This window comes from Ptychodera flava, chromosome 8 (assembly GCF_041260155.1).
Source record: "Ptychodera flava strain L36383 chromosome 8, AS_Pfla_20210202, whole genome shotgun sequence".
NCBI lineage: Eukaryota > Metazoa > Hemichordata > Enteropneusta > Ptychoderidae > Ptychodera > Ptychodera flava.
The window spans coordinates 38,196,778-38,219,188 of NC_091935.1; the positions used below are offsets into that span (position 1 = coordinate 38,196,778).

Here is a 22,411-nt window from a genome sequence, read left to right on the forward strand (position 1 = left end):
CTGAACTCGGCAAAAGCAAGGATAACAAGGAGCACGGTAACCCTGTGTTATTTGACATCAGAGATGATCCGGAGGAAAGAAAAGACTTGGTTAACTGTCGGTCTGATATTGTCCACAGACTTCATTTCCATAATAGCACCGTAGTGGTTTCATTTCATTTACAACAACAGAAAAAACGTGCTGATCCTATATTTTATGACAATGCGTGTTCCCCGTGGAATTAAATATTCCGTGACGTGATTAATACGAGGACACTCGTTATGTTACTAGATAATATAGTTTAAATCGAATACAAGGTAATTGTTCTCATAAATTTATTAAGTCTGCAAATATATCTGTGGTAGGCAACAAAGTCCCTGGAAGTGCAAACAACTGAGTGGTGCACGCTTTTAAATCACTGCAACAAGAAGGTTGAGTATGGCAAATCTACAGAAATGAAGGATAAGGATTGTCAAATTTCGTGCCCGATGAAGAAGAGAAATTCTACTCGTCACGTTCACTCAACCCTTAGTATTCATGTAGTCATTCGTTCTGTCCTCAGTTTTTTTACTGTAGTCATTATCGATATGTCATCAGACATGTCAACCGAGATAAATGCGCGCGCAGTTGGCACTACCATCTTCAAAAATACAAGAGTGGGTTTACAGTGTTATTAGTAAAGCAGTTCGCAAACTAATTATCACGATTGTGTTGTTGTTTTTGATATTATTTTTACTACTTTACCAAAGTTGCCTATTTGGAATTATCCTAAATACAAATACCTAATATTATTTCCAATTATCGATATACATGCATAAATAAGTAACACTTCATACAAATAAAAGCGAAATGCGTCACTCATAAAGTGCGCTCTTTCGAATTCCCTATAAAACGTATATTAATGCAATTATTAGTTTGTGAACTATAGTAGCACAACAATACTAAATTTGCATTGAATCCTGGGATCTGGCATTTTTGTAGGTCACTTTCAACAGCCCCGTACTCATACTACGGATTAGATTTTAGATGTCCCACCCAATACAGTGGAATTCCATTGAGTGTGTGTATATATATATATATATATATATATATATATATATATATATATATATATATATATATATATATATATATATATATATATATATATATATATATATATATATTATATATATATATATATATATATATATTTGAACACCACACGTGATAGGATGGCATCCAGACCATTAAATTTTTCAGCATTAGTTATTAGTTATTATTAAGGTATCTAAGGCAAGTCAACCTTTACCTTTTAAAGCAAATGTGCTTGGGACAAAAACCAAGTTATTTTTTGCTCTGAATTTTACAGAATCCATTTGCATCCTTTAACTTTGTCCCGTAACTGTTTCAGGCAAAACATAGCATAATTCTATTTGTTTTAACTTAATTTAATCCATCATGCAACAGGCGAACGCCCATTTACAGGATGAGAAACCAATAACTCACTACCAAATGGAGCAATGAGTGCCCTGCTCAGGTACACAACACCGTGATGGAGTCTCGAACTCACCACCCTTTGACAGTGAGTCCATTGCTCTGGACCTAACAGGTGTCCAACTCACTATCCTTTGATAGAGAGACCGGGTACCTTAACCTTTGCCCCACAGTGCTTCCTAACAAAAGTGATGGAAAACCTTGAGCATTGTATTCAGTTTGCATTTTTCTCTCAAGCTGATACACAAAAGCGCAATATATTCAAACTGAAAAGGCCAAACTTCCCATCAATTCCGTGGTTATCGCACTCGCTGAACTGTAAAATGCTTGTTCTGCTGTTGTGTTCGGTGTGCTTTCCAGTTTTTGTAGTAGGCCTCGGCAGTCCGAAACCACACATTATCTTCATCCTAGCCGATGACCTTGGTTGGCATGATGTTGGTTATCATGGTTCGATCATCGAAACACCGAACATCGACCGATTGGCCGCCGACGGAGTCAAGCTTGAAAACTACTATGTAACACCAATGTGTTCGCCAACCAGATCTGTGCTAATGACGGGGCGTTACCAGGTAAATGGCACTTATGTGTTCCAACATCGAATTGAATAACACTATTGTTGAATGTTATTTGATGAACGTATTGTTTATAACTAACAAAATACATTAATAATAAATGTAGCACAAGGGTATGTATCATTATTCCAATGGTTTTGACACTGTAAATGCATGGCTGTTTTGTCGGATAATAGTTAATAGTTACTGGGTGCTCGATTTTTTATCTTTTTATTCACACAGACAGGGATCAAAGTATTGTTATTTATGGAAAACCCCTCTGTAGCACGCAAGTCCGATAATGGCGTTAAAGACTTTCCCAAAATCAATCTTAACGTTTTATATTCTATAGTTTTCAGTGGAGCCTTTTTGACAGTAAAATATAGGCGAAAGAGCTTTACACGTGTAAAATGTCAAAGGCATTATTTAACAAACGTAACGCGTGGAAATTCTGTATCATCTTTAAATATCTATTTTGTTGACGTTTAAAAAAACATGAGAGTATGTATAATTTAAGTAGAGAATCATCTGGAAAATAGATCATTCAGTTGCTTTCTGTAAACATCACTAAACGTTGTACAATGTTCTATGATGAGTCTGGTGATAATGTACTTCCTTACTTTGATATTAAGAACAAGAAATACCTACCTGCCCGTTAAATTCATCCTACATCGTTAATTAAATTTCATTTTATCGATTGTGTCAACCCATCCATCCATCCATTCATACATATATACATCCATCCCTCCATCCATCCATCCATCATCCATACATCCATCCATACATCCACAACACCACCCACCCACAAACCCCACTCACCCCACACATACATACATACATACATACATACATACATACATACATACATACACACACACACACACACACACACACATACATACATACATACATACATACATACATACATACATACATACATACATACATACATACATACATACATACATACATACATACATACATACATACAGTCTCAAACACAGCAGGCCTATAATCCGCCAGACTGCATATCGCCGTTCAATAAGGACTGTGATAAAAGTTGTTTCAATAAGAGGGTAGATGTGAAACTAATGCTATTTCATTACATATAATTCATTTGATAATGTCTACAGACTCGCACAGCAATGCAGCATCATGTTCTCTACGGCAGTGAACCAAAATGTCTTCCATTGGATGAAGTTCTTCTCCCACAGAAATTAAAAGAAAATGGCTACGCTACCCATATGGTCGGGAAATGGCATCTTGGATTTTACAAGTGGGATTGCGTGCCAAACCACAGGGGTTTTGATAGCTTTTTTGGTCAGTAACAATATCGATTTGTACCCCATGTTGAAGGTGTCAGTTGATTCATTTTCTTGAAAAAGGACATGATGTGCTGTGTGAATGATTTGATGATATCCAGAAAAGCACTCGCGTATTGTGGTATAAGTTTTCTTCTGTAGAAGCTCTCCTAAATCAGAGGAAATCAAAACGATGCCTGCACACTTTATAAATTTGTAATATTGGCATAAAACATCTTATCAATATCGGAATATCATCATCATCATCCTTATCATCATCATCGTCGTTGTTGTCATAATCATTTGCACAATCACAAATACATGCGTCACATTTTACTTGTGCTTGTCCCAGGTTTCTACCTCGCACTTGGAGACTATTTCAACCACTCACAAGTCTTTCATGGACATTGGTTCTATGATCTCCGGGACAACGACAAAATGGTGGCAAAACAGTACGAAGGTCAATACTCAACCATCTTATTTGCCAGGAAGGCACGGGAAATTCTCTGGAATCACAATCCGAATGTCGTAAGTATCACTCTGATACAGTATCTTGTCCAGAGTCAACATTGCATTTACTTCTTGGATTCTTCCATTCGTGAAATATCGTCAACTTTATTTTCATTCTCTTAAAATACACGATTCAACTACCTAAGCAAGTTGACGTGTCTCCACTTTGTTATGTTTTAGCGTTTGCAAATTTTAACCTTTGCAATAAAAATACCGTCATCACAGTTATCATATTTTCGTTTGATTTCGTTTGACATTCATTGAGGCTGTTACTGTTCAAAGTTTCTCTGACTGAGACTTGACTTTCCACGTCTTATAAAACTGCATGTTTGCTTGTAGATGCACAGTTAACTATATTTACGGGTGATCTTCATTGCATATCTAAAAATAAACGGAAAGATATAAGCTATGTAATTCTTACATGTGTTTGACGATTCTTATTTTGCTGTTTTGTGTTGTAGCCCTTGTTTCTGTACCTATCATTTCAAGCCGTTCACGCCCCTCTCCAAGTTCCAGCACAGTACTCCGACAGATATCTCGGTAAGCTAGAAGACGAGGACCGCAGACTTTACGCTGGCCTCACAACATGCATGGACGAAGCTATCGGTAAAGTCGTCGACACACTAAAGGCAGCTGGTCTCTGGAGTAACAGTCTGATTGTGTTTTCGACAGGTTTGTGCCTTCTGTCATGTTTGTTTACACACTTACAGGCCGTTCTCTGTTTCAAATCACCTTTCTTATCGAATAGAAAGCATCAACTAACGTTGAACGTTTGTTGGCATTAACCTCAGAAGAAAAATAATATTATCACTACCGATGATTTTTCAAATTTAAACTTGGTGGTAGCGTGTCGATCAGACACTGCTGAGAGAAATCAGAAATTCATTGCACAGTCGTCGGATCATAATTCCGAAATCTGTCTTTGCATGATCGCTTTTAGACTCGATGTAAATCTGTGGTTAAGACTTTTACATTGTATTCTCCCATTTTCACTATCGTTTTCATGAAATTGTGTCATTTTTATGAAAGTTGAAAGCTGTGTCGCATTAAGTCAACTGCGCAGACTCAACTGGACAGAGCTAGTGAAAGAAATAAATGTTGGCTAGTCAAACTGAAATACATTCGCAAGTGATAACAGAAACAAGCAACTAGCAATTAAGGCAGAGTCTATCCGAAATAACGTCTAGGTTTTCAATACAGGCATCGTCAGGAGGTGGAATTTCGTAGCTTATATTTTGTGGTGGCAACAGTGAACCAATAAGTTAACTCCAAAACAAACACGCGACTTTGTGGATTTAGTAATTTATCAGCAAAGGTCAAACTTAGGCGTCCTATTGAATCCTGTGATCACAACTATTCTAAAAACCCTGAGCATCAATAGCAATTGTTTCTACTTCAGACAACGGAGGGGCCGCACGTCATGGAGGGAGTAACTGGCCATTGAGAGGTCAAAAGGGTTCTCTTTTTGAAGGAGGCGTGAGGGGTCCTGCCTTCGTTAGTGGTCCTGTCTTGAAAGAAGGTGTGAGAGGAACAGTGAACAGAGAACTTCTGTACGTTGGTGATTGGTTCCCAACGTTTGTACACCTGGCAGGCGGCACAACCAATGGTACAAAGCCATTAGATGGTCTAAACCAGTGGCAAACTATCAGGTATTTACTTCACATTGCTGATTACCTCATAGAGGCTTTTTCCTCGTTAGAAGCAGACGCATCCAGGCGTGCAGCTACAAAGACACAGTGAACAGTGAGAAAGATAAAGATATAGATAGACAGAGATAGCCGATGAGAGAAATAGTTTGCATTTCGTCTCGAGAAGAATTAATTAAATTTAGTTCCCGCCTTTTGTCTCTTGAAGACGTTCCCAGCATCTTCGTTAATATTTATCATTGTATTTTCAGTCAGGGTACGCCCTCGCCAAGGAAGGAAATTTTGCATAACATAGACCATCTGCGATTCCAACCACTTCATTCAGGTAGCGAACCGTTCCAGGACACTTCTCTCTTTGATATCCGTGTATCAGCGTCTATAAGGATGGGCAACTGGAAACTCTTGACAGGAAGTATAGGTAAACAACGCACAGGACACTTAATATAAGAACCTTTCTCACAGTCTGAGGGGCAAACCCATCATGCTAAATTAAAACTGTTGGAAGTATAAGATATTACCTCCCCAGGATTACCAATTGCCAGTGTCTGCTATACTAAAACAATTTAATTTAATAGACACGACCTAGCTAACATTCTCCTATAATTGTCAGGATGTATATCACCGAATCCTTTCTTGTACAAGAAAGTCGTCATTTGCTACCATTTACTTCCAATTTTTCAACAGGAGGTAATTTTTGGACAACACCTCTTGAGCTTGGCGGCGACAAGGATACCAAAAAGCATGGTAACCCTGTGTTATTTAACATCAGAGATGATCCCAAGGAGAGAGAAGACTTAGTTAACTGCCGGCCTGATATTGTGCACAGACTTCTAAAACGACTTCATTTCCATAATAACACTGTAGTGGTTCCAGTTCATTTAAAACGACAGAAGGAGAGTGCTGATCGTATTTTTCATGACATGGCATGGTCCCCTTGGGAGTAAATATTTCGTGAAGTGAATAATATGAGGAGTCTCTTTATGTTTTGCAATATTATTCAAGTCGAATATAAAGCAATTGTTCTTATAAATTTATTAAGTCTTCAAATATATCTGTGGTAGGCATAAAAGTTCCGGGAAAGTGCCAACAACTGAGTGGTTCACACTTTCAATTCACTACCACAAAAGGTTGAGTATGGCAAAATCTCGTTCTCGAACAAAATTTTCGCTACTTTGTCATGCCAAACACTTATAAAGCAGATACTAAAGTGTTTCTTATTCTGATCAAATTATGGAGTTGAAATTCGAGTCCAATGCCGTTAACACAGATTTGAGACATTGCTAGTATCTTGAATCGGAAGAGAACTTTTCAGAAAAAGTTTTGCTAGAAAGGGTCACCTAAAGATGCCAATGATATGACTTGTACAACTCTTACTTGTACACATAATAGCTTACAAAAGGAGGAGACTTTAGCGGGACAAGTTGTGCTTGGATATTTCATTTTTTTAGGAAACTACAGGAAAAACCAACAAAAGTGTACGATTTTGATGTGTGCATCAAAGGCAACGCATAATTTCTGTCTTCCAGTTTAAATTGTTTTAAACACATTTGAACCTCAACGCACACTTTATTAGCACTACTTGAAGATAGCTGTGCAAGTCTTAAATTTAAACGATTTCGTTGTGGTCTAGCAGTACTGACGATTTGTTGATGAAAATTGACAACTTTATTTCCTTTAAAATATGCGTATTTATGTCACATAATATTTGACCCTCTGCTGACCTCCAATAAATCAGAGAAAACAGTGCTTTGGTATGACATATTGTTTGTTTTGTTATAAACAAAAATGTCCTGCGGGAATGACTTTATTTTATGAAACCTAGTACATTGAATTGATATGAAAATCAAAACGAAGTTTTAACCTATTGTCAATATCACTATGGTATTTATTGAATATTTTTAGGTCTGTCTTCTATCAGTCTCCATGTGCATTAAAGTGTGTTGGGCGGTACTCCGTTACAAAGAAACCCAGCTTAGAAAGAACAATGAAATTGATTCAAATGTTATCTCATTTGTGTATTGGTTTGTAAAGTTGTTTTAAATTTTACTACAGGACCAGTACTTGCAGTTAAAGTTGCGGCAAACAACAGAAGGATGATAGTTTTGTTTCACAGTAGGCGTCCACTGCAATTGTTTAGATATAGCAATAAAACCAGTCAGCGGTAGGAACTGATTTGTGTGTGTGTGATTTTCTGTAGGAAAAAGAAACTAAATGGTTCAAAATATTCAAATATTGATAAGATAATTTAATCTCTTTTCAACTTTTAACTTTTTTGGGCAAACAACTTCAAGAAATGCCAAGACAGCTTGACTCTGACTCAGCTGCTATATAATGTGACATGAGGCGATATAGCAATGTTATACAATTGCCTTTATCTGTAATGTACCAGAGTATACTCTCCGGTTTGTGTTTTATGATTGGTCAACATACAGTCATTTGATCAGTGCCACTATATTGGCAAAGTCGGGAACAAATTCTCAAAGCAATACAAAAGTATGTTAACATTCAGATCAATTGTATAGTGCATTCTCAGGTGGCTTTCACTTGCTGCAAAGTACCATTACATGTAATTTGATATATATTAATACGGTTTAAAATATATATATAATAAAATGACATTGCATACAGTACACAACACATTATGTCAGCTAGGCTGATGTTTTGTCTTCTAACGGACTTTGAGAAGAAGGATATAAAAATGCCCTTATTTTGCAAATCAAAAGTCATGAAAATATCACCGAAAGTTCCGGTGATGCCTTAGCCATGTAACCATTCTCTCGAATATAATAACAGGTATTATTTTAGTATGATCTTGTAACTTCAGCATTCTGTTCTTATACATAAATCATCGACCATTTGAAACACCAATTATCACTTAGTAGACATAAATGGTCTCAAGGCAGTGGCCATAATGTCAATGGTAAACTGGGTCAACAGTCAGTTTATATGCCCACATCGGTAATGTGAACACTATATGAAGAAACACATTAACAAATGGAGATATTGCTGAAATGTGAGGTCTCGTAAAAATATCGTTTTATTTGCCTGGTATTTTATGTATTCCTCAAATTGTAAAATAAAGGTCCTTAATCACTGAGTAAGAGGATGTCTCCTTGACAGAAGCAGGATGCGTGCATTGAAATATTGGTTTTCTGTACTTACCTATACGTGTGCATGCCGGGGCTGATCAATAATCAATTGTTGTGAACATGTTGTCATGCTCAAAAGAAATGGGAGTCTCAGTCCATTAACAATTCCGATTACGAGATAAGTGCTATATTAGCAACCTTTGTCGAACTTTCAGGAGGAGCACAGTAGTGTTGATATCTTCAATATTGAACAAAATTAAGAAACTGGCTATAGTTCAAGATCATCAGAGTAATATTCGAAGACGATAGGTCTTCGGGTGTTGAAATGATAGAAATGATTGAAACAATGAACATAGGTGATGATACCGCTGTATGGTGTTTTCATTAAAGACAACAATTCAACTATTGAAGTCACCTGATTCTGTCTGGTATTAGACGGTACACTTACAAAACACTTTGGATATTTATCAAGCACTCCATAACAATATCACCTTTGAACTAAAAAAGTCATGAACAAGAGCGGAAGAAACTGAACCCCATAAATTCACTGATGCAAATTTTCGATAATTTGCATATATCTGTATGAATTGATCTGTAGAACATACAAATAATACGATAATAATTGCTTTAGAACTTGAGTAAAAGTTATGTTCTGACAAAAAGTTGAAACAACAGGCCTATACAGTTTACATTTGGGCATTTAATCTATTGTGTACATATGTGAGTGAGGTCTTCCCTAGGAATATCCGTACCAGCTTAAAATTTACATTTGGGCATTTTATCTATTGTGTGCGTATTTGAGTGAGGTCTTCCCTAGGAATGGGATTTCATCCCTGTGGATGAAATCAGGAGAATGGTTCTCAGAGAAAATGATGTTGCGGCTAAAAGAAAGTCAGAAAAAAGCATAAAAAATCACATATGCAAATATTGTCATTATTGGTATTATCTGAGTGAAGGAATCCTCACAAAACGACAATCTAAAGTTCAAACCTTTGAGGTTGACCAAAATCTACATCATTGAGTCTAATAATTTAAACATGCAAACTGACGGGTTAATCGTTGCGCAGCTTTAACCCAAAGATGAAAGCTACCATTAAAGTGATTTAAGAGGTATTTGACCCTAACTTCAGATATGTAAATATCTTTATCATTCGAACAAACTTAGAGGAAGACACCCAATAAAGAAAGCTAAACCAAATTTCCTGTCATCGCATCAACGGCTCTCAGAGAAAGCTCATTTTAGGTTTAATATCCTGAGATTTACATATGCAAAATTTATTTTAATTTGAACAAGCTACACGAGCACAAACAACCTTAGGTATATACAGACCAATTATGAAGCAAATAGGACCCGCTAGTTTATTACATATCTATGTTGTAATAGTAATATCAATGTTATAGCCAAGAATAAACTGATTGATATATTACTTTGAATCTATTATTTTGCATTGTAAAAATTTTCACCGACTTCAATCAAAATCTTAAGAGCCATTATCGCGATATTTGCAAATGTATAACATCATTAAATATGTAAATATCTCGATAAAGGCTTTTAGGATTTTATTTGAAGTCGGTGAAAGTATATGTAAATATCTCGATAAAGGCTTTTAGGATTTTATTTGAAGTCGGTGAAAGTATTTACAATACAAATTTCTACAGAGCAAAGAATAAACAGCTTGACGTATTATTATGGTACTATTATTTTGTATTGCAAATATTTTCACGACTTCAATCAAAATCCTAACGGCAATTTATCGAGATATTTGCAAAGGTAAAACATCGTTAAATACGCAAATTACTACGTATTGTACATGATAGGTGAAATGGTCCTATGTAAAATTCATATAATCTTTATTTCGAAAGGAAACTTCAAAATATTTTTAAATATCGAAGTGGTCCGAATCCGATTGTGGGAAGGCGGATTCAGTTTCGATACTAATGCACAGAGAACAAATAAAATATACTACATTAACGAAAAGCGGCAATACATGTCTAATACACGTTTTGGCAACACAATAAAATAAAATTGTGCAAACACAATAAAATCAAAGCAGTGTCGGGCACAGGTGGAAGTTGAACCCTATAACAAGATTGATCAGGGGTAACTTCATAAATACTTCCTCACGCACACATTGCGCATTAAAATTGCGTACAGCAAAATCACGAGTGCATGTGATGACAGCAGGTATTGCACAACCACAATGTTGACCCCGCTGTTGTGTCTCCTCTCCCTCCCATTGCTCATGACGGTCCTCGGCAGTCCGAAACCGCACATTATCTTCATCCTAGCCGATGACCTTGGCTGGCACGATGTTGGTTATCATGGTTCGATCATCGAAACACCGAACATCGACCGATTGGCCGCCGACGGAGTCAAGCTTGAAAACTACTACGTAACTCCTCTGTGTTCACCAACCAGATCTGTGCTAATGACGGGACGTTACCAGGTAAAATGTTCATGAAAAGAGACGCACGAGGTATTCTTTAAGTCTTTGCAAAAATTCTGGATGAAATTTTGGATGAAACTGCCATTTACTATTGATTACAAGATGATCAGATCAGAGTTACTTTATTTTAGATCAACTACTCTAACAATCAGACGTTTCTCGGTATATCTGTTCTTCTGTAATAAGAATTGAAGCACACATTCTAGACAATAGATCACTTCCTACAATAACTCAATCGAATGTAAATATTCAAATAATGAAACACAATATCATCATTCGGTTAGAAAATTTCAAAAAGAAGCATTCATCTACATATCAAATCATGACTTATTCTCACTTCGACTTGTGGTAAATATGATTGTACTGTCGTTACTTCTTGTTTAAGCTCCAGAAAGATTTCATTTTCAATTCACTAACATGATTAACGTTGCACATGTTCACCAACATGCCGGCTACCTTGCCAAGGATGACAATCAAGTAGCACTCTCCACCAATCATTTGTTCAATAAAACTTACCTGACATACGTAGGTCTGTAGTGTGATGTTACTGCTATGAGTTGTTGCAGGCGTTTTAATTTCATCATGATTGCAACCGGGCAACGCTCATGCGGTCACACGGATATAGGGAATGCACGATTAGATATCGTTGATGATCCACACAGCGTTGAAAAAGAACACATAGCCTAAACCGTTTCGATAAATATTTTTAAGTGCAAACAGTTGGACACATTAACATGTACATGTCTACAGATCCGCATGGGAATGCAGCATCACGTTCTCCTCGCCCAAGAACCAAAGTGCCTCCCTCTAGACGAAGTTCTTTTGCCAGAGAAATTGAAGCAAAGTGGCTACGCCACGCACATGGTGGGAAAGTGGCATCTGGGATTCTACAAGTGGGACTGCGTGCCAAACCACAGGGGCTTTGATACCTTTTTCGGTGAGTGAAACGTTTAATATGTTCCATGGACCTCCCGCATAAACAACCGGGGTGCACCTTTCACAACGTACAAATTTTCTTTGGTAGATGGCCAATGGAATAACGATCTTCTGAAGACGAAATGTCGAATGAGTTTGAAAATAGACCTTACAAGGGCGGCCAATTACTAGTAAAGTAACAAAATTAAATTTTCTGTCAGAATAATAAACCATAGGCGTGTTGGTATATGTAATTTCTATCCAGCTTATTCGTCTATCACAGCCGATTAAGAGTTATTGCCTTTATTGATTGTTCGAACATAGGATGAGTAATACAGCCCCATAAACACATGGAATCTACCGTTTATTTCAATATATAAGAAGATTATCTTTTCTGTCATAAGATTGGTAAACAGAAGAAATTTATTGGCGCGGAAATTTTAAGTAGTCAGCGCACAATATTCCGATCCACGCAGCGAAAATTATTTTCAGAGGATCCCTGAGTGTCCAGCTCCATATCAAAATGATAAGCTGTACATTGATTTCAGATAGACCACATCAGATTTAAGATCCTTACAAATCAATTTATCACAGCAGAAGCTGAAACAATATATTGTTAAACAATATATATTGTTAAACAGTACAGTGCGATGAATTAGCTCAGAATGCGATTCAAAATCTAGCAAAATTTTTAGCAAGATACATCGTGTTCCATCTTTCAGGTCTTTTTATGTAACACATGACCTTTTTATGAAACATATGAGCTCCAGAAGTCCCTTCTGATAACAAATCATGGTGATACATCACTTCCTGTATCAATTTCAGCTTTTCGTGTTAATCAAAGACAATCGAACAGATACGTAATATGATGACAGTGAAATGAAACTATCAACCCCATAAAAGATTATGAGTTATTCTTTGGATAAATGTTTATCAGGTATTACTAATATTTGGGTCTGTCAAATGCATTAAAAATTTGTGTACAGTGCTTAGAAGCAACCCTCCACAACCAGGAAATGTTTATCTTACCGTCATGTTGCTAAGCTTGTAATTTTTAGAGAGTTGTCATATTGCCGGATTACATTCAGCATGTTTCACTCTAAGATTAGCATAAATTATCTACCCGTTTGTCCTTCAACAAAGGTTTTACCCAACTCCTACCCGACATTAAAGTTAACCGATTTCCATTTTGTTACGACTGAAATATTGTAAGTTGTTTGTTGAGGACAGTTCACAAATCATTATTGAATTCGTAAACAGTTATGCATTTTCAAAGTATCGGCCCTCGGGGTCTCTTAATCTCGTCAGTGCGGTGAAAAAAGAACAACGTACGGAAGAGTAGTCACAGCATTATAAGCGTTATTAAGCTGATCGGTGTTGGCATGGCTGATGAAAACAAGTAAAGTGGCTGGTGCAGTAGGAGAGAGAGAGAGTGATAATGCATAAGGCCACCAAATATGTGTTACCAGCACCACCCGGGAGGGGTATTCCTGATATTTTCATACGGGGTTTGCCGCCCACGTGGAAGACATTTACCCATGTATATTCCAAAAATATGACCCATTGTTAGAGATTTGCTTGAGAAAGTTGAAGAACTTTCACCTTCATTCTGTCGAATGCGAAGGGGGCCTAAAAAATGGCGCACTTGCTTTGTTATCGACCCATGCCTAGGGTTTTTCGGATGCAAATCGACCCATGTTTAGGGAATTTCTCATGAAAAGTGAATCATTCGAGCGGCACATACCCAACCCTTACCACCAAATCACCTTAATAGTCGCCTTCACCATGACTATCACATACTAACACTACCTTCACCATTGCCACAACCGCCATTCTCATCATTAACATCACTAATGCTACCATACTTAGAGGTTCGGAGGTAGCCCGTAGATGCTAACGATTGAATGTTTGCTGGTGTCAACCATACGCACAAGCCCATAATAATTTTAATAAAATTTTATACTAGGACTGTGAGCTTTCTGACTTGTGCATGGTCGTAGGGGCTTTTGCTCACGTTTTGTTGCTGTATACTCAACATAAAATAACACGCTGAAGCAAATGGTAAAATTAATAAATCAAAATAATTATTACCAAGAAATAATGTATTTAGTACCTCTGAGCTAAATACATGTTACTTGCTGTACAATACTCTTCAATCTACACAGACTTCTCAAAAAACACCTCAACTTTTCACAGGCATGTGGTATGAATCATCATACAAAGACTACATAAACCAGTTCACAGTAAGTGAGGCTACCCACAATTCTCCATGATCTGTACACACGGAGATCACTCACTCACAGGTGTTGATCTTCTCATTATTCACAGTGAGAAATCAGAAAATTATAATGATCAGAAATATGTTGCCAGAATTTCGAAATATGGACCGAGTTGTTCTCTGTACAGAAGAAATTCAGTTCAGTGACACAGTAAGTGAGGCTACCCACAATTCTCCATGATCTGTACACACGGAGATAATAATTATAGATCGGGAATACTGCAAAACTGATGGTGTTTATCGTGCATATCTCGACGTTTACGGTAAAATATCACGGCTGATAATTTACGGTAAATGTCGCCAGGATGGAGCGATATGGGCATGAGTATATGATAATACCATTTCTTTAATAATATTATCCCTTTTCTCTGCCCTAGGTTTTTACCTTGCAGGCGGAGACTATTTCAATCACACTAGAAAGTGTCATGGGCATACACTCTCGGCCTATGATCTAAGAGATAACGACATTATGGTGGCAAAACAGTACAATGGCCAATACTCAACCACCTTGTTTGCCGAGAAATCCCAGGAAATACTTCAGAAACATAATCCGGAGTTTGTAAGTATCACTTCGATCAGAGCCTCAACAGTTGTGGCTTCTTGCATTTTTCTTTATATTCGCGAATAATTTTCCTATTGGAAAATATCTAATGCAAGATTTGTTAGCCTTGACATATATCTATCTATCTATCTATCTATCTATCTATCTATCTATCTATCTATCTATCTATCTATCTATCTATCTATCTAGATAGATAGATAGATAGATAAATAGATAAATAGATAGATAGATATCTAGATAAAAGATAGATATAGATAGATACATATACAATACAATGAAGTGTTTTCTGTATAGAAAACTTCATTGTATTGAAGTGATATATATATATCACTATATTGTATTGTATGTCTATCTATCTATCTATCTATCTATCTATCTATCTATCTATCTATCTATCTATCTATCTATCTAGCTATCTAGCTATACAATACAATGAAGTGTTTTATATATATATTTATATTGCTTTTTCAACTGCTAACTAAAGGTTATATATATATATATATATATATATATATATATATATATATATATATATATATATATATATATATATATCTATAATCGCAATCATACCAATCCATAATCAAATAACACTAGGTCAAAATTTGTAAGACAATAGTTGTAAACATAGACACAAAACAGCACAGAACAGACAGTAAATAGACGGTACACAAACAAAGTCAAATTCATGAAAGAAAGATATATGGACCTCTGGCAAAAAGACCAAGAAGTGATGTCAGGTGTTTCGAAAATAGTAAGCGCATCCTGCCCCACATGTGGCACCCGCCATATATATATATATATATATATATATATATATATATATATATATATATATATATATATATATATATATATATATATATATATATATATATATATATATATATATATATATATAGATAGATATATCACTGCTTGCTAAAGGTTAGAAAGGGCGTCAATTTAGACTTCACATTTTAATTTGACACAGACGTTTACATCGTATTTAGTCCATGTATACTCGACATTGTTGCTAAATGAAGACCTGACGCTGGTGCTTCTTTTAATGTTCCAATAGCAGTAATATTTTGCTTGCCAGTGATCGTTTGTAGTTAAGCTTGTTTTTGCTTTGGTGTCAACCGCATTGAAAACACTACATATTTATTCTGCGATCCACTTTATCCAATGTTCCTTTTCCCCCTTCTATGTGTTCAGCCGTTGTTTCTGTACCTGTCATTCCAAGCTGTTCACGCCCCTCTCCAAGTCCCGACAAAGTACTCCGACAAATACGTCGGTAAGATAGACGATGAGGACCGTAGACTTTACGCCGGCCTCACAACGTGCATGGACGAAGCTATCGGTAAAGTTGTAGACACATTAAAGAAAACTGGCCTCTGGGATAACACTTTGATAATCTTTTCGACAGGTCGGTATCTTAAGACTTGTTCGACTGTTTACCTACTTCACAGTTGTGTGCTTTGAATTGCCGTTGTTTTCTTTGCTGTTATCGTTGCAAGCTTTCCATCCAAGTACATTTTTTGCCCCCATTGAGCTACAGGAGAGAATTAAATGACTGTGTCTTTTTAGCTAAATGTTTTACTGGTATGTATAACTTTAATTTAAGCCAGCTTGTCACATTTAAATCTCCTGATGACACTTCCATGAAGATGCCACTTTAAACTGAATGTTTTCGTTAATCGTTTTTAAACAGAGCTTTTACTCGAGTAGTGTTATGCCCTTTCATGGCAAATCTTCAACAAGTGTTTGGTCATACAAGTCTATTTTATTAAAACATTACACGTATAGGATAAAGCCCGAGTACGAGGGCTCTTCTGGTATATAAAGTCCAACCCAACGATAAAATGTCGAGGCGCAGGCCGAGACATTTTATCGTAGGGTTGGACTTTATATACCAGAAGAGCCCGAGTATGAGGGTTTTATCCGACTTAAAAACTATCGCCCCTAACTGATATATTTTCGTTTTCAATGTATTTACGTCAACCGTCCCCTTTGTCAATGTAACATGTTTAGGATATGAATTAAAACTTTTATTTGTGAAATAGCCTTCCAATGTAATGGAACATCCTATAAATGCCCTAGGGCACATTATATAAATGCCCAAGGGCAAAGCAGATTTTGTGTTGCAGCTGGTTTCCGCTGTATTACCAAATTTGAATATTAAAACGTACCAGATGTCTACAGAATATGACATGTTCACTTTTGATTGGACAGTACTTTACTACGGCGCTGTCATTCGTTTCTGGAATTTGGTGACCAGGGCTTTACGTGTAAATAAAACACCCTGAATTGAGCACTCTGATTGGTCAATCAACAGTGGATAGTTTTTAAGATTTGGTAAGAGAATGCTTGAAATTTTTATCCTGATAACACTTGTACTTGGGTGGGAAAGTGCCACTGTAAAAATTGCCGTCTCTGTTAATTTCTCTGTTTTGTTTTGTTCTGTTTTGAAATTTTTTGTATTTTTTATTATTGTTTTATTCTGCGTTTGTCTTTTCTGTTTTTAATTTTGTATGTGTAACTTGTTAAATGTGTGCTTTTGTGGAGGGTTGCTTTTGTATAGGTGTTAGTCACCTGTGCGACTCATCCTGACTTTATGTCAAAGCTGAATAAAAAACAAAATGAAACCACAGGTGCGTGCAGCGTTGCTTGGATAGTCGATCGAAGGCCTAGGATCGAAGTGTTAGGCCTGAGGCTAACCTCAGTATTTACACTAGTACTAAGGTTTGGCATTCGGCTTCACACTTCAATACCAACCCTGCGCGCACCTGTGTATAAAACTACTGCCGTACACTTTAAAAACATCAAATAGCATCATGATCCCAGGACACTGTGATATACCCGCCAAGCTATTATTCACCTAACAGCGGTTTCCTAACTATATGTACTCAGCGAATAATCATCGCTTGTTACGCTTCCGTTGAAAGCGGAAATAATGTTGTCTATTCCCGGGGATATGAGGGCTAAATTTTATATTTTTCTCCACATAATGCACTTTTAGGCTTTGGTGAAGTCTTTGTTTAAGTCAATAGCAAAACACTTTACCAAGTTCATGATATTTGGATGATGTGGTAATAGTTTAGCTGAGCTACCTTCGAAGTATATGGGTTCAAGTTTCATACGGTTAGTCTAGGAAGATATGTCTTTTAGAAATAGATACATTTGCATGAAATAAATACATTAGAACATACAATTTGAACAATATATACTGCTGCAGTTCAATACAGTAATTTTACCTTAGGGCGGCATAACATAGGTCAATGCTCGTATTATGTCAATAGTGGATAGCTGTAATAAACCGAGAATCAACACCATAAAACGGTAAAGTCGAAGTCGTATAAAGGCCGCGACGCAGATTTCGATCGCATTCTATCACAGTTGCCCCCATAAAACATTTGACATCACTAGATATGGCTAATGAACTCATTATATTTCCTCCAGACAACGGAGGGGCTGTAGTACAAGGAGGGAGTAATTGGCCCTTAAGAGGTCAAAAGGGCTCCCTTTTTGAAGGAGGTGTGAGGGGCCCTGCCTTCGTAAGTGGTCCTGTCTTGAAAGAAAGTGTAAGGGGAACAGTTAACAGAGAACTGCTGTATGTTGGGGATTGGTTCCCAACGTTTGTACACCTTGCAGGCGGCACAACAGATGGTACAAAGCCATTAGACGGCGTAAACCAATGGGAAACTATCAGGTACTTACTCAACCTATACTGTTTGTGACTTCATTGAACACTGCTTTAGAATTTGCAAATCTGATGGACAGACTTAGGGAAAGACATGATTGGACAGGTAGATCTAGATAGTGTAAATTGGATGGAGACACTGGCAGATACAGAGAGAAAGGAAAAGTGACAGCTCTGAAGTGACCTTTCTCTCAAGTTTAGTCTTCAAGATGTACATTGAATTGTACGTAGTTCAGATGCACTGTTTCGTTGTATATCACCTAATAATCATTTTTCAGTCAGGGTATGTCCTCGCCGAGGAAGGAGATTGTTCATAACATAGACCATCTACATCCCCGACCACAATATTTGAGGAACGAACCATACCAGGACCCTTCTCTCTTTGACATCAGTGTCTCGGCATCTATCAGGATGGGTAACTGGAAACTCTTGACCGGAGACAAAGGTAACTTCCATACGAGATACTTGTAGTGTCATTACCCCTCCATCACTGCGAGGGGATAAATGCTCGATAACGTGAGGTTACTTAACGTAAAAATATAATCGTCAAGTAATGTGCTAGTATATTGCTTAACCAGAATAACTATTCACAAGACTAGTGTCGACAAAAGTAGACAAAAAGTTATTACCTATGTGTGCAATATGTGGTATTTACTATAGAGAGACTCTCTTGACAATCTACCTTTAACCAGTGATGCTGTTATCGCAACTGTCCAATCTTTTCCCAGACAAAACTCTTCCTTGATTCTCTACCATCAATTTCAATGTCTCTCAACAGGAAGTGGTATTTGGACAGCCCCTCCGGAGCTTCGATACGTCAACACTTTTAAAGAGCATGGCCTCATCACACTATTCAACATCAGGGATGACCCAGAGGAGAGAAATGATTTAGTCCACTGTCGGCCTGACATTGTGCACAGACTTCTGCAGCGACTACACTTCTATAATAACACCGTTGTGCTACCCAGGGAAGAAAAGCATCAGTTTGATCTCTCCGATCCCGTAGTTCACGATATGGCATGGACCCCATGGCAGTGAGTGATCGGTGCCAATGAACTATTCTAAATTTATTATGTCTTTGGATGTAACTGTTTTAGTGATGGAGATGGTTCTAAGGAAAGCGGTAACAACTGTTAGATGCGTGTTAACGATTCGCTGCAGCGAGAAGGTTTTGTAGGGTTATTCGGATGAAGTGGAAGATAGTAAATTATTTGTGCCGTGTCAACACCTGATCGCGTCCATGGAACAAGAGGCACCCCCTTGGACATTGCCGATAACACTGAATAGTCATCAAGTCGTTTGTTCTGTGACTTCAGTCTTCGACAGTTCATCTTATCGGACATCTTGATAAATACGTTCGGACTATGTTCTGGGGAAATTCAGTCTCTTCCGTTGATTGTTTTTCGGCTCTTTGTACTCTCCCGAATGTAAGGAAAACTTTGGACTCTTCAGTCATCTGTCATAGCCTATATATTTTGCAGAGGAATCTTACAACTTGCATGTGAAGAAGGAAATTTCACTTTGAATGAGAGCTTACAAATAAGTAAAGTAATTGTTCATGTCATCAATAGTCACTCATCATTTGTAAGATCTGTCGTTTCTGTGCGGAATGAATTATGGTCAATTATACTCCAGTGGATAAGTGAAGCGGGAAGTGCAACCATGAACTTTGCTAAATACTATCGTGTGCTTACGAGAAAGTTTCTTGTGTTGCCGGGAAAGTTTCTTGTGTTGCCGGGAAAGCTTCCCTTGTGCTCACGAGAAACTACCTTGTGCTCACAAGAAATGTTCTCGTGCTCTCGAGAAACTATCTTGTGTTCACGAGAAACTATCTCTTGAGCAAATTGAACATGATGATACGCATAGAGCGATCATTTATACTATCATCTTCGAAAGACTGTTCGCCGATTTACAGATATCAACAACAACTAACATCGTAGCACGGAACTACTCCAGCATGGATTATTGATGTAACGCCATCCATAACTTGGAGAATTGAATTGGAATTGTAGCCCAAGTTCAAGCATTGCTTGGATTTTTTCTAGTGTCGGTGAATGTGGGAGTTTACATTACTGTTCAGTTGGCGTAAAATTCGCCGCGAGTGCAGAACCGTCATCATTGTTTTCATTGCAACACTGTCGGCAGGTTTGTATATGTTAAAAAGAACAGATATTGTAGCACAGTGCTGAGCTAAGACAGATAATTGACCTTTCAATATCCATAAATTGTAGAGTCATTCGAATAATAAGCTACGTTGAATCACTCTTTCGAATGATTTTATTTGTGTGTTGGCGAATACGTCAGTGTAATTTGTGTGCCTGTTTGTGTAAAACTCGAGACGACCATAAGACTCAAAGCACAAAACGGCAAAACCACATCGAACAGATGAAGTGACCTCGACTGCAGCCCTTTGAGGCAAGAACTTCAGCAATAAATGGGCAGATCGTCCATGTAGCCGACACGAACACGAAGTGTCTGTTAGCGGCTACCAAAAACTAAGAAAAATAGTCAAGAATGAGCTACAAAATCACTATCAGTTTTAAGTTGCAGGTAGAATAAGTCTGTGCCTTTGTATAAAATACTATAAAAATAGTAGAAAGTGAACAACCAGCTGAAAGTTAGTTGAGGAGACCTTAACCGCATATCATTTGCATGTCATTGTCGGCTACATGGACTGTGTGCCAGTGATAAATGGACAGGTATCGAAATAATGTGATCTATTCAGAAACAAAGCGCATGATGTTTTGAGCCAACCGCAATAGTATTACCGTTGACAATTATCTTCCTCGGGGAATCGCCATGCGAGAGGATGTCGGGATACAGAAACAGCGTAGAGACTCCAAGTCTTCAAAGATAACACCATTTATTTCTTATGTATGGATGTTACATATAGTTTCTTCTCTCAAGATGTTGTCCCTTCGTCTGAACTGGTATTCGTAAAGACACCTTGTATATACAATTCAATCTGTACAATCCTTATTTACATACTAATGAAATGCAACGTCTTTCCCTGGTAATAACGTATTTGGTGCCAAGGTACCTACATGTATCAATGGCCAACACCATAAACACGAGAACAGTATGTACTTGCCAGATTTCTCACATAACGTATAGTCATCGCACATAATTAACAAATCTGAACCTGATTATTAACTTTTATGCAGAATTGACGTCAGAGTCAATGAACTCTGTAACAATAGTCATAAACAATGTCATGTAGAGTTGATATCACTAAATCATGATTGCCATTAATTCATTGTCAAGACTCAAATGTTACATATGTCCTGAAATTCAACATTTATTGTCAGTATTTTGGTGTTACTGAGCTGGAAATACTTGATCATCAAAGTTTTTGGCCACAAATGCCACGCCTTGATACAAAGTAGAATTTGACTCCGTAGTCCACGACATAGTGTTTTTATTTGCTGTACAAAATGTTCAAAACAGGTTTTTATAAAATCAATATAAAATATAGTAGGAGTCGACTGATACATATGTATGTATGTATGTATGTATGTATGTATGTATGTATGTATGTATGTATGTATGTATGTATGTATGTATGTATGTATGTATGTATGTGTATGTATGTGTGTGTATGTATGTATGTATGTATGTATGTATGTGTCATAACGTAAAGGACAGAAGCTGGAACTGACGACGAGTGTTGATGTACAACTGGAACTTATTTATTGAATACGGAACCATGACTACGCCTAACGGCGCAGTCAACGATACATGAATCTGCCTGTGTGTCAGTCGGACCAAGTTAGTGTGTCCTCTGTTGAGTCTTGGTCACTCCTCGGAGGAGTGACCGTGGTCCAAGTTCTTCGTAGTTTCGGTCAAAGTATTAGTTTCTGAGTGGATGTCCTGTCTCGGTCACTCCACAAGAGAGTGACCGTGGTTATCGGTCCTCGAGTTCTCGTTAGTTTTTTTCTCCTGTGCGTTAGTGTGTCCATTTATACAGTATCTTGG

General features: G+C 37.3%; 2 protein-coding genes across 2 annotated transcripts; both read left to right on the plus strand.

The window, feature by feature from the left end:
* The first annotated feature begins 1,638 nt into the window (after positions 1-1,638).
* LOC139139268 (arylsulfatase B-like) lies at positions 1,639-6,605 on the plus strand. Its single transcript, XM_070708116.1, has 7 exons — positions 1,639-2,024; positions 3,140-3,326; positions 3,660-3,835; positions 4,279-4,489; positions 5,217-5,466; positions 5,715-5,881; positions 6,148-6,605. Exons 1-7 carry the CDS (start codon positions 1,647-1,649, stop codon positions 6,405-6,407), a joined length of 1,629 nt encoding a protein of 542 aa, XP_070564217.1. The 5' UTR covers positions 1,639-1,646; the 3' UTR covers positions 6,408-6,605.
* A 4,082-nt stretch (positions 6,606-10,687) lies between these two features.
* On the plus strand, positions 10,688-21,902 carry LOC139139269 (arylsulfatase B-like). The gene is made up of 7 exons (XM_070708117.1): positions 10,688-10,999; positions 11,750-11,936; positions 14,570-14,751; positions 15,952-16,162; positions 18,196-18,445; positions 18,715-18,881; positions 19,215-21,902. The coding sequence occupies exons 1-7, from the start codon at positions 10,754-10,756 to the stop codon at positions 19,472-19,474; spliced, it is 1,503 nt and encodes a 500-aa protein (XP_070564218.1). The 5' UTR covers positions 10,688-10,753; the 3' UTR covers positions 19,475-21,902.
* The last annotated feature ends 509 nt before the right edge of the window (positions 21,903-22,411 follow it).

Coding starts and splice junctions, on each gene's coding strand:
- LOC139139268 (XM_070708116.1), top strand. CDS start 1,647: ATGGAAAACCTTGAGCATTGTATTCAGTTTGCATTTTTCTCTCAAGCT. Junction 4,490..5,216: donor TCTGATTGTGTTTTCGACAG/GTTTGTGCCTTC, acceptor TTTCTACTTCAG/ACAACGGAGGGGCCGCACGT. Junction 5,467..5,714: donor AACCAGTGGCAAACTATCAG/GTATTTACTTCA, acceptor TTGTATTTTCAG/TCAGGGTACGCCCTCGCCAA.
- LOC139139269 (XM_070708117.1), top strand. CDS start 10,754: ATGTTGACCCCGCTGTTGTGTCTCCTCTCCCTCCCATTGCTCATGACG. Junction 11,937..14,569: donor GGGCTTTGATACCTTTTTCG/GTGAGTGAAACG, acceptor TCTCTGCCCTAG/GTTTTTACCTTGCAGGCGGA. Junction 14,752..15,951: donor AGAAACATAATCCGGAGTTT/GTAAGTATCACT, acceptor CTATGTGTTCAG/CCGTTGTTTCTGTACCTGTC.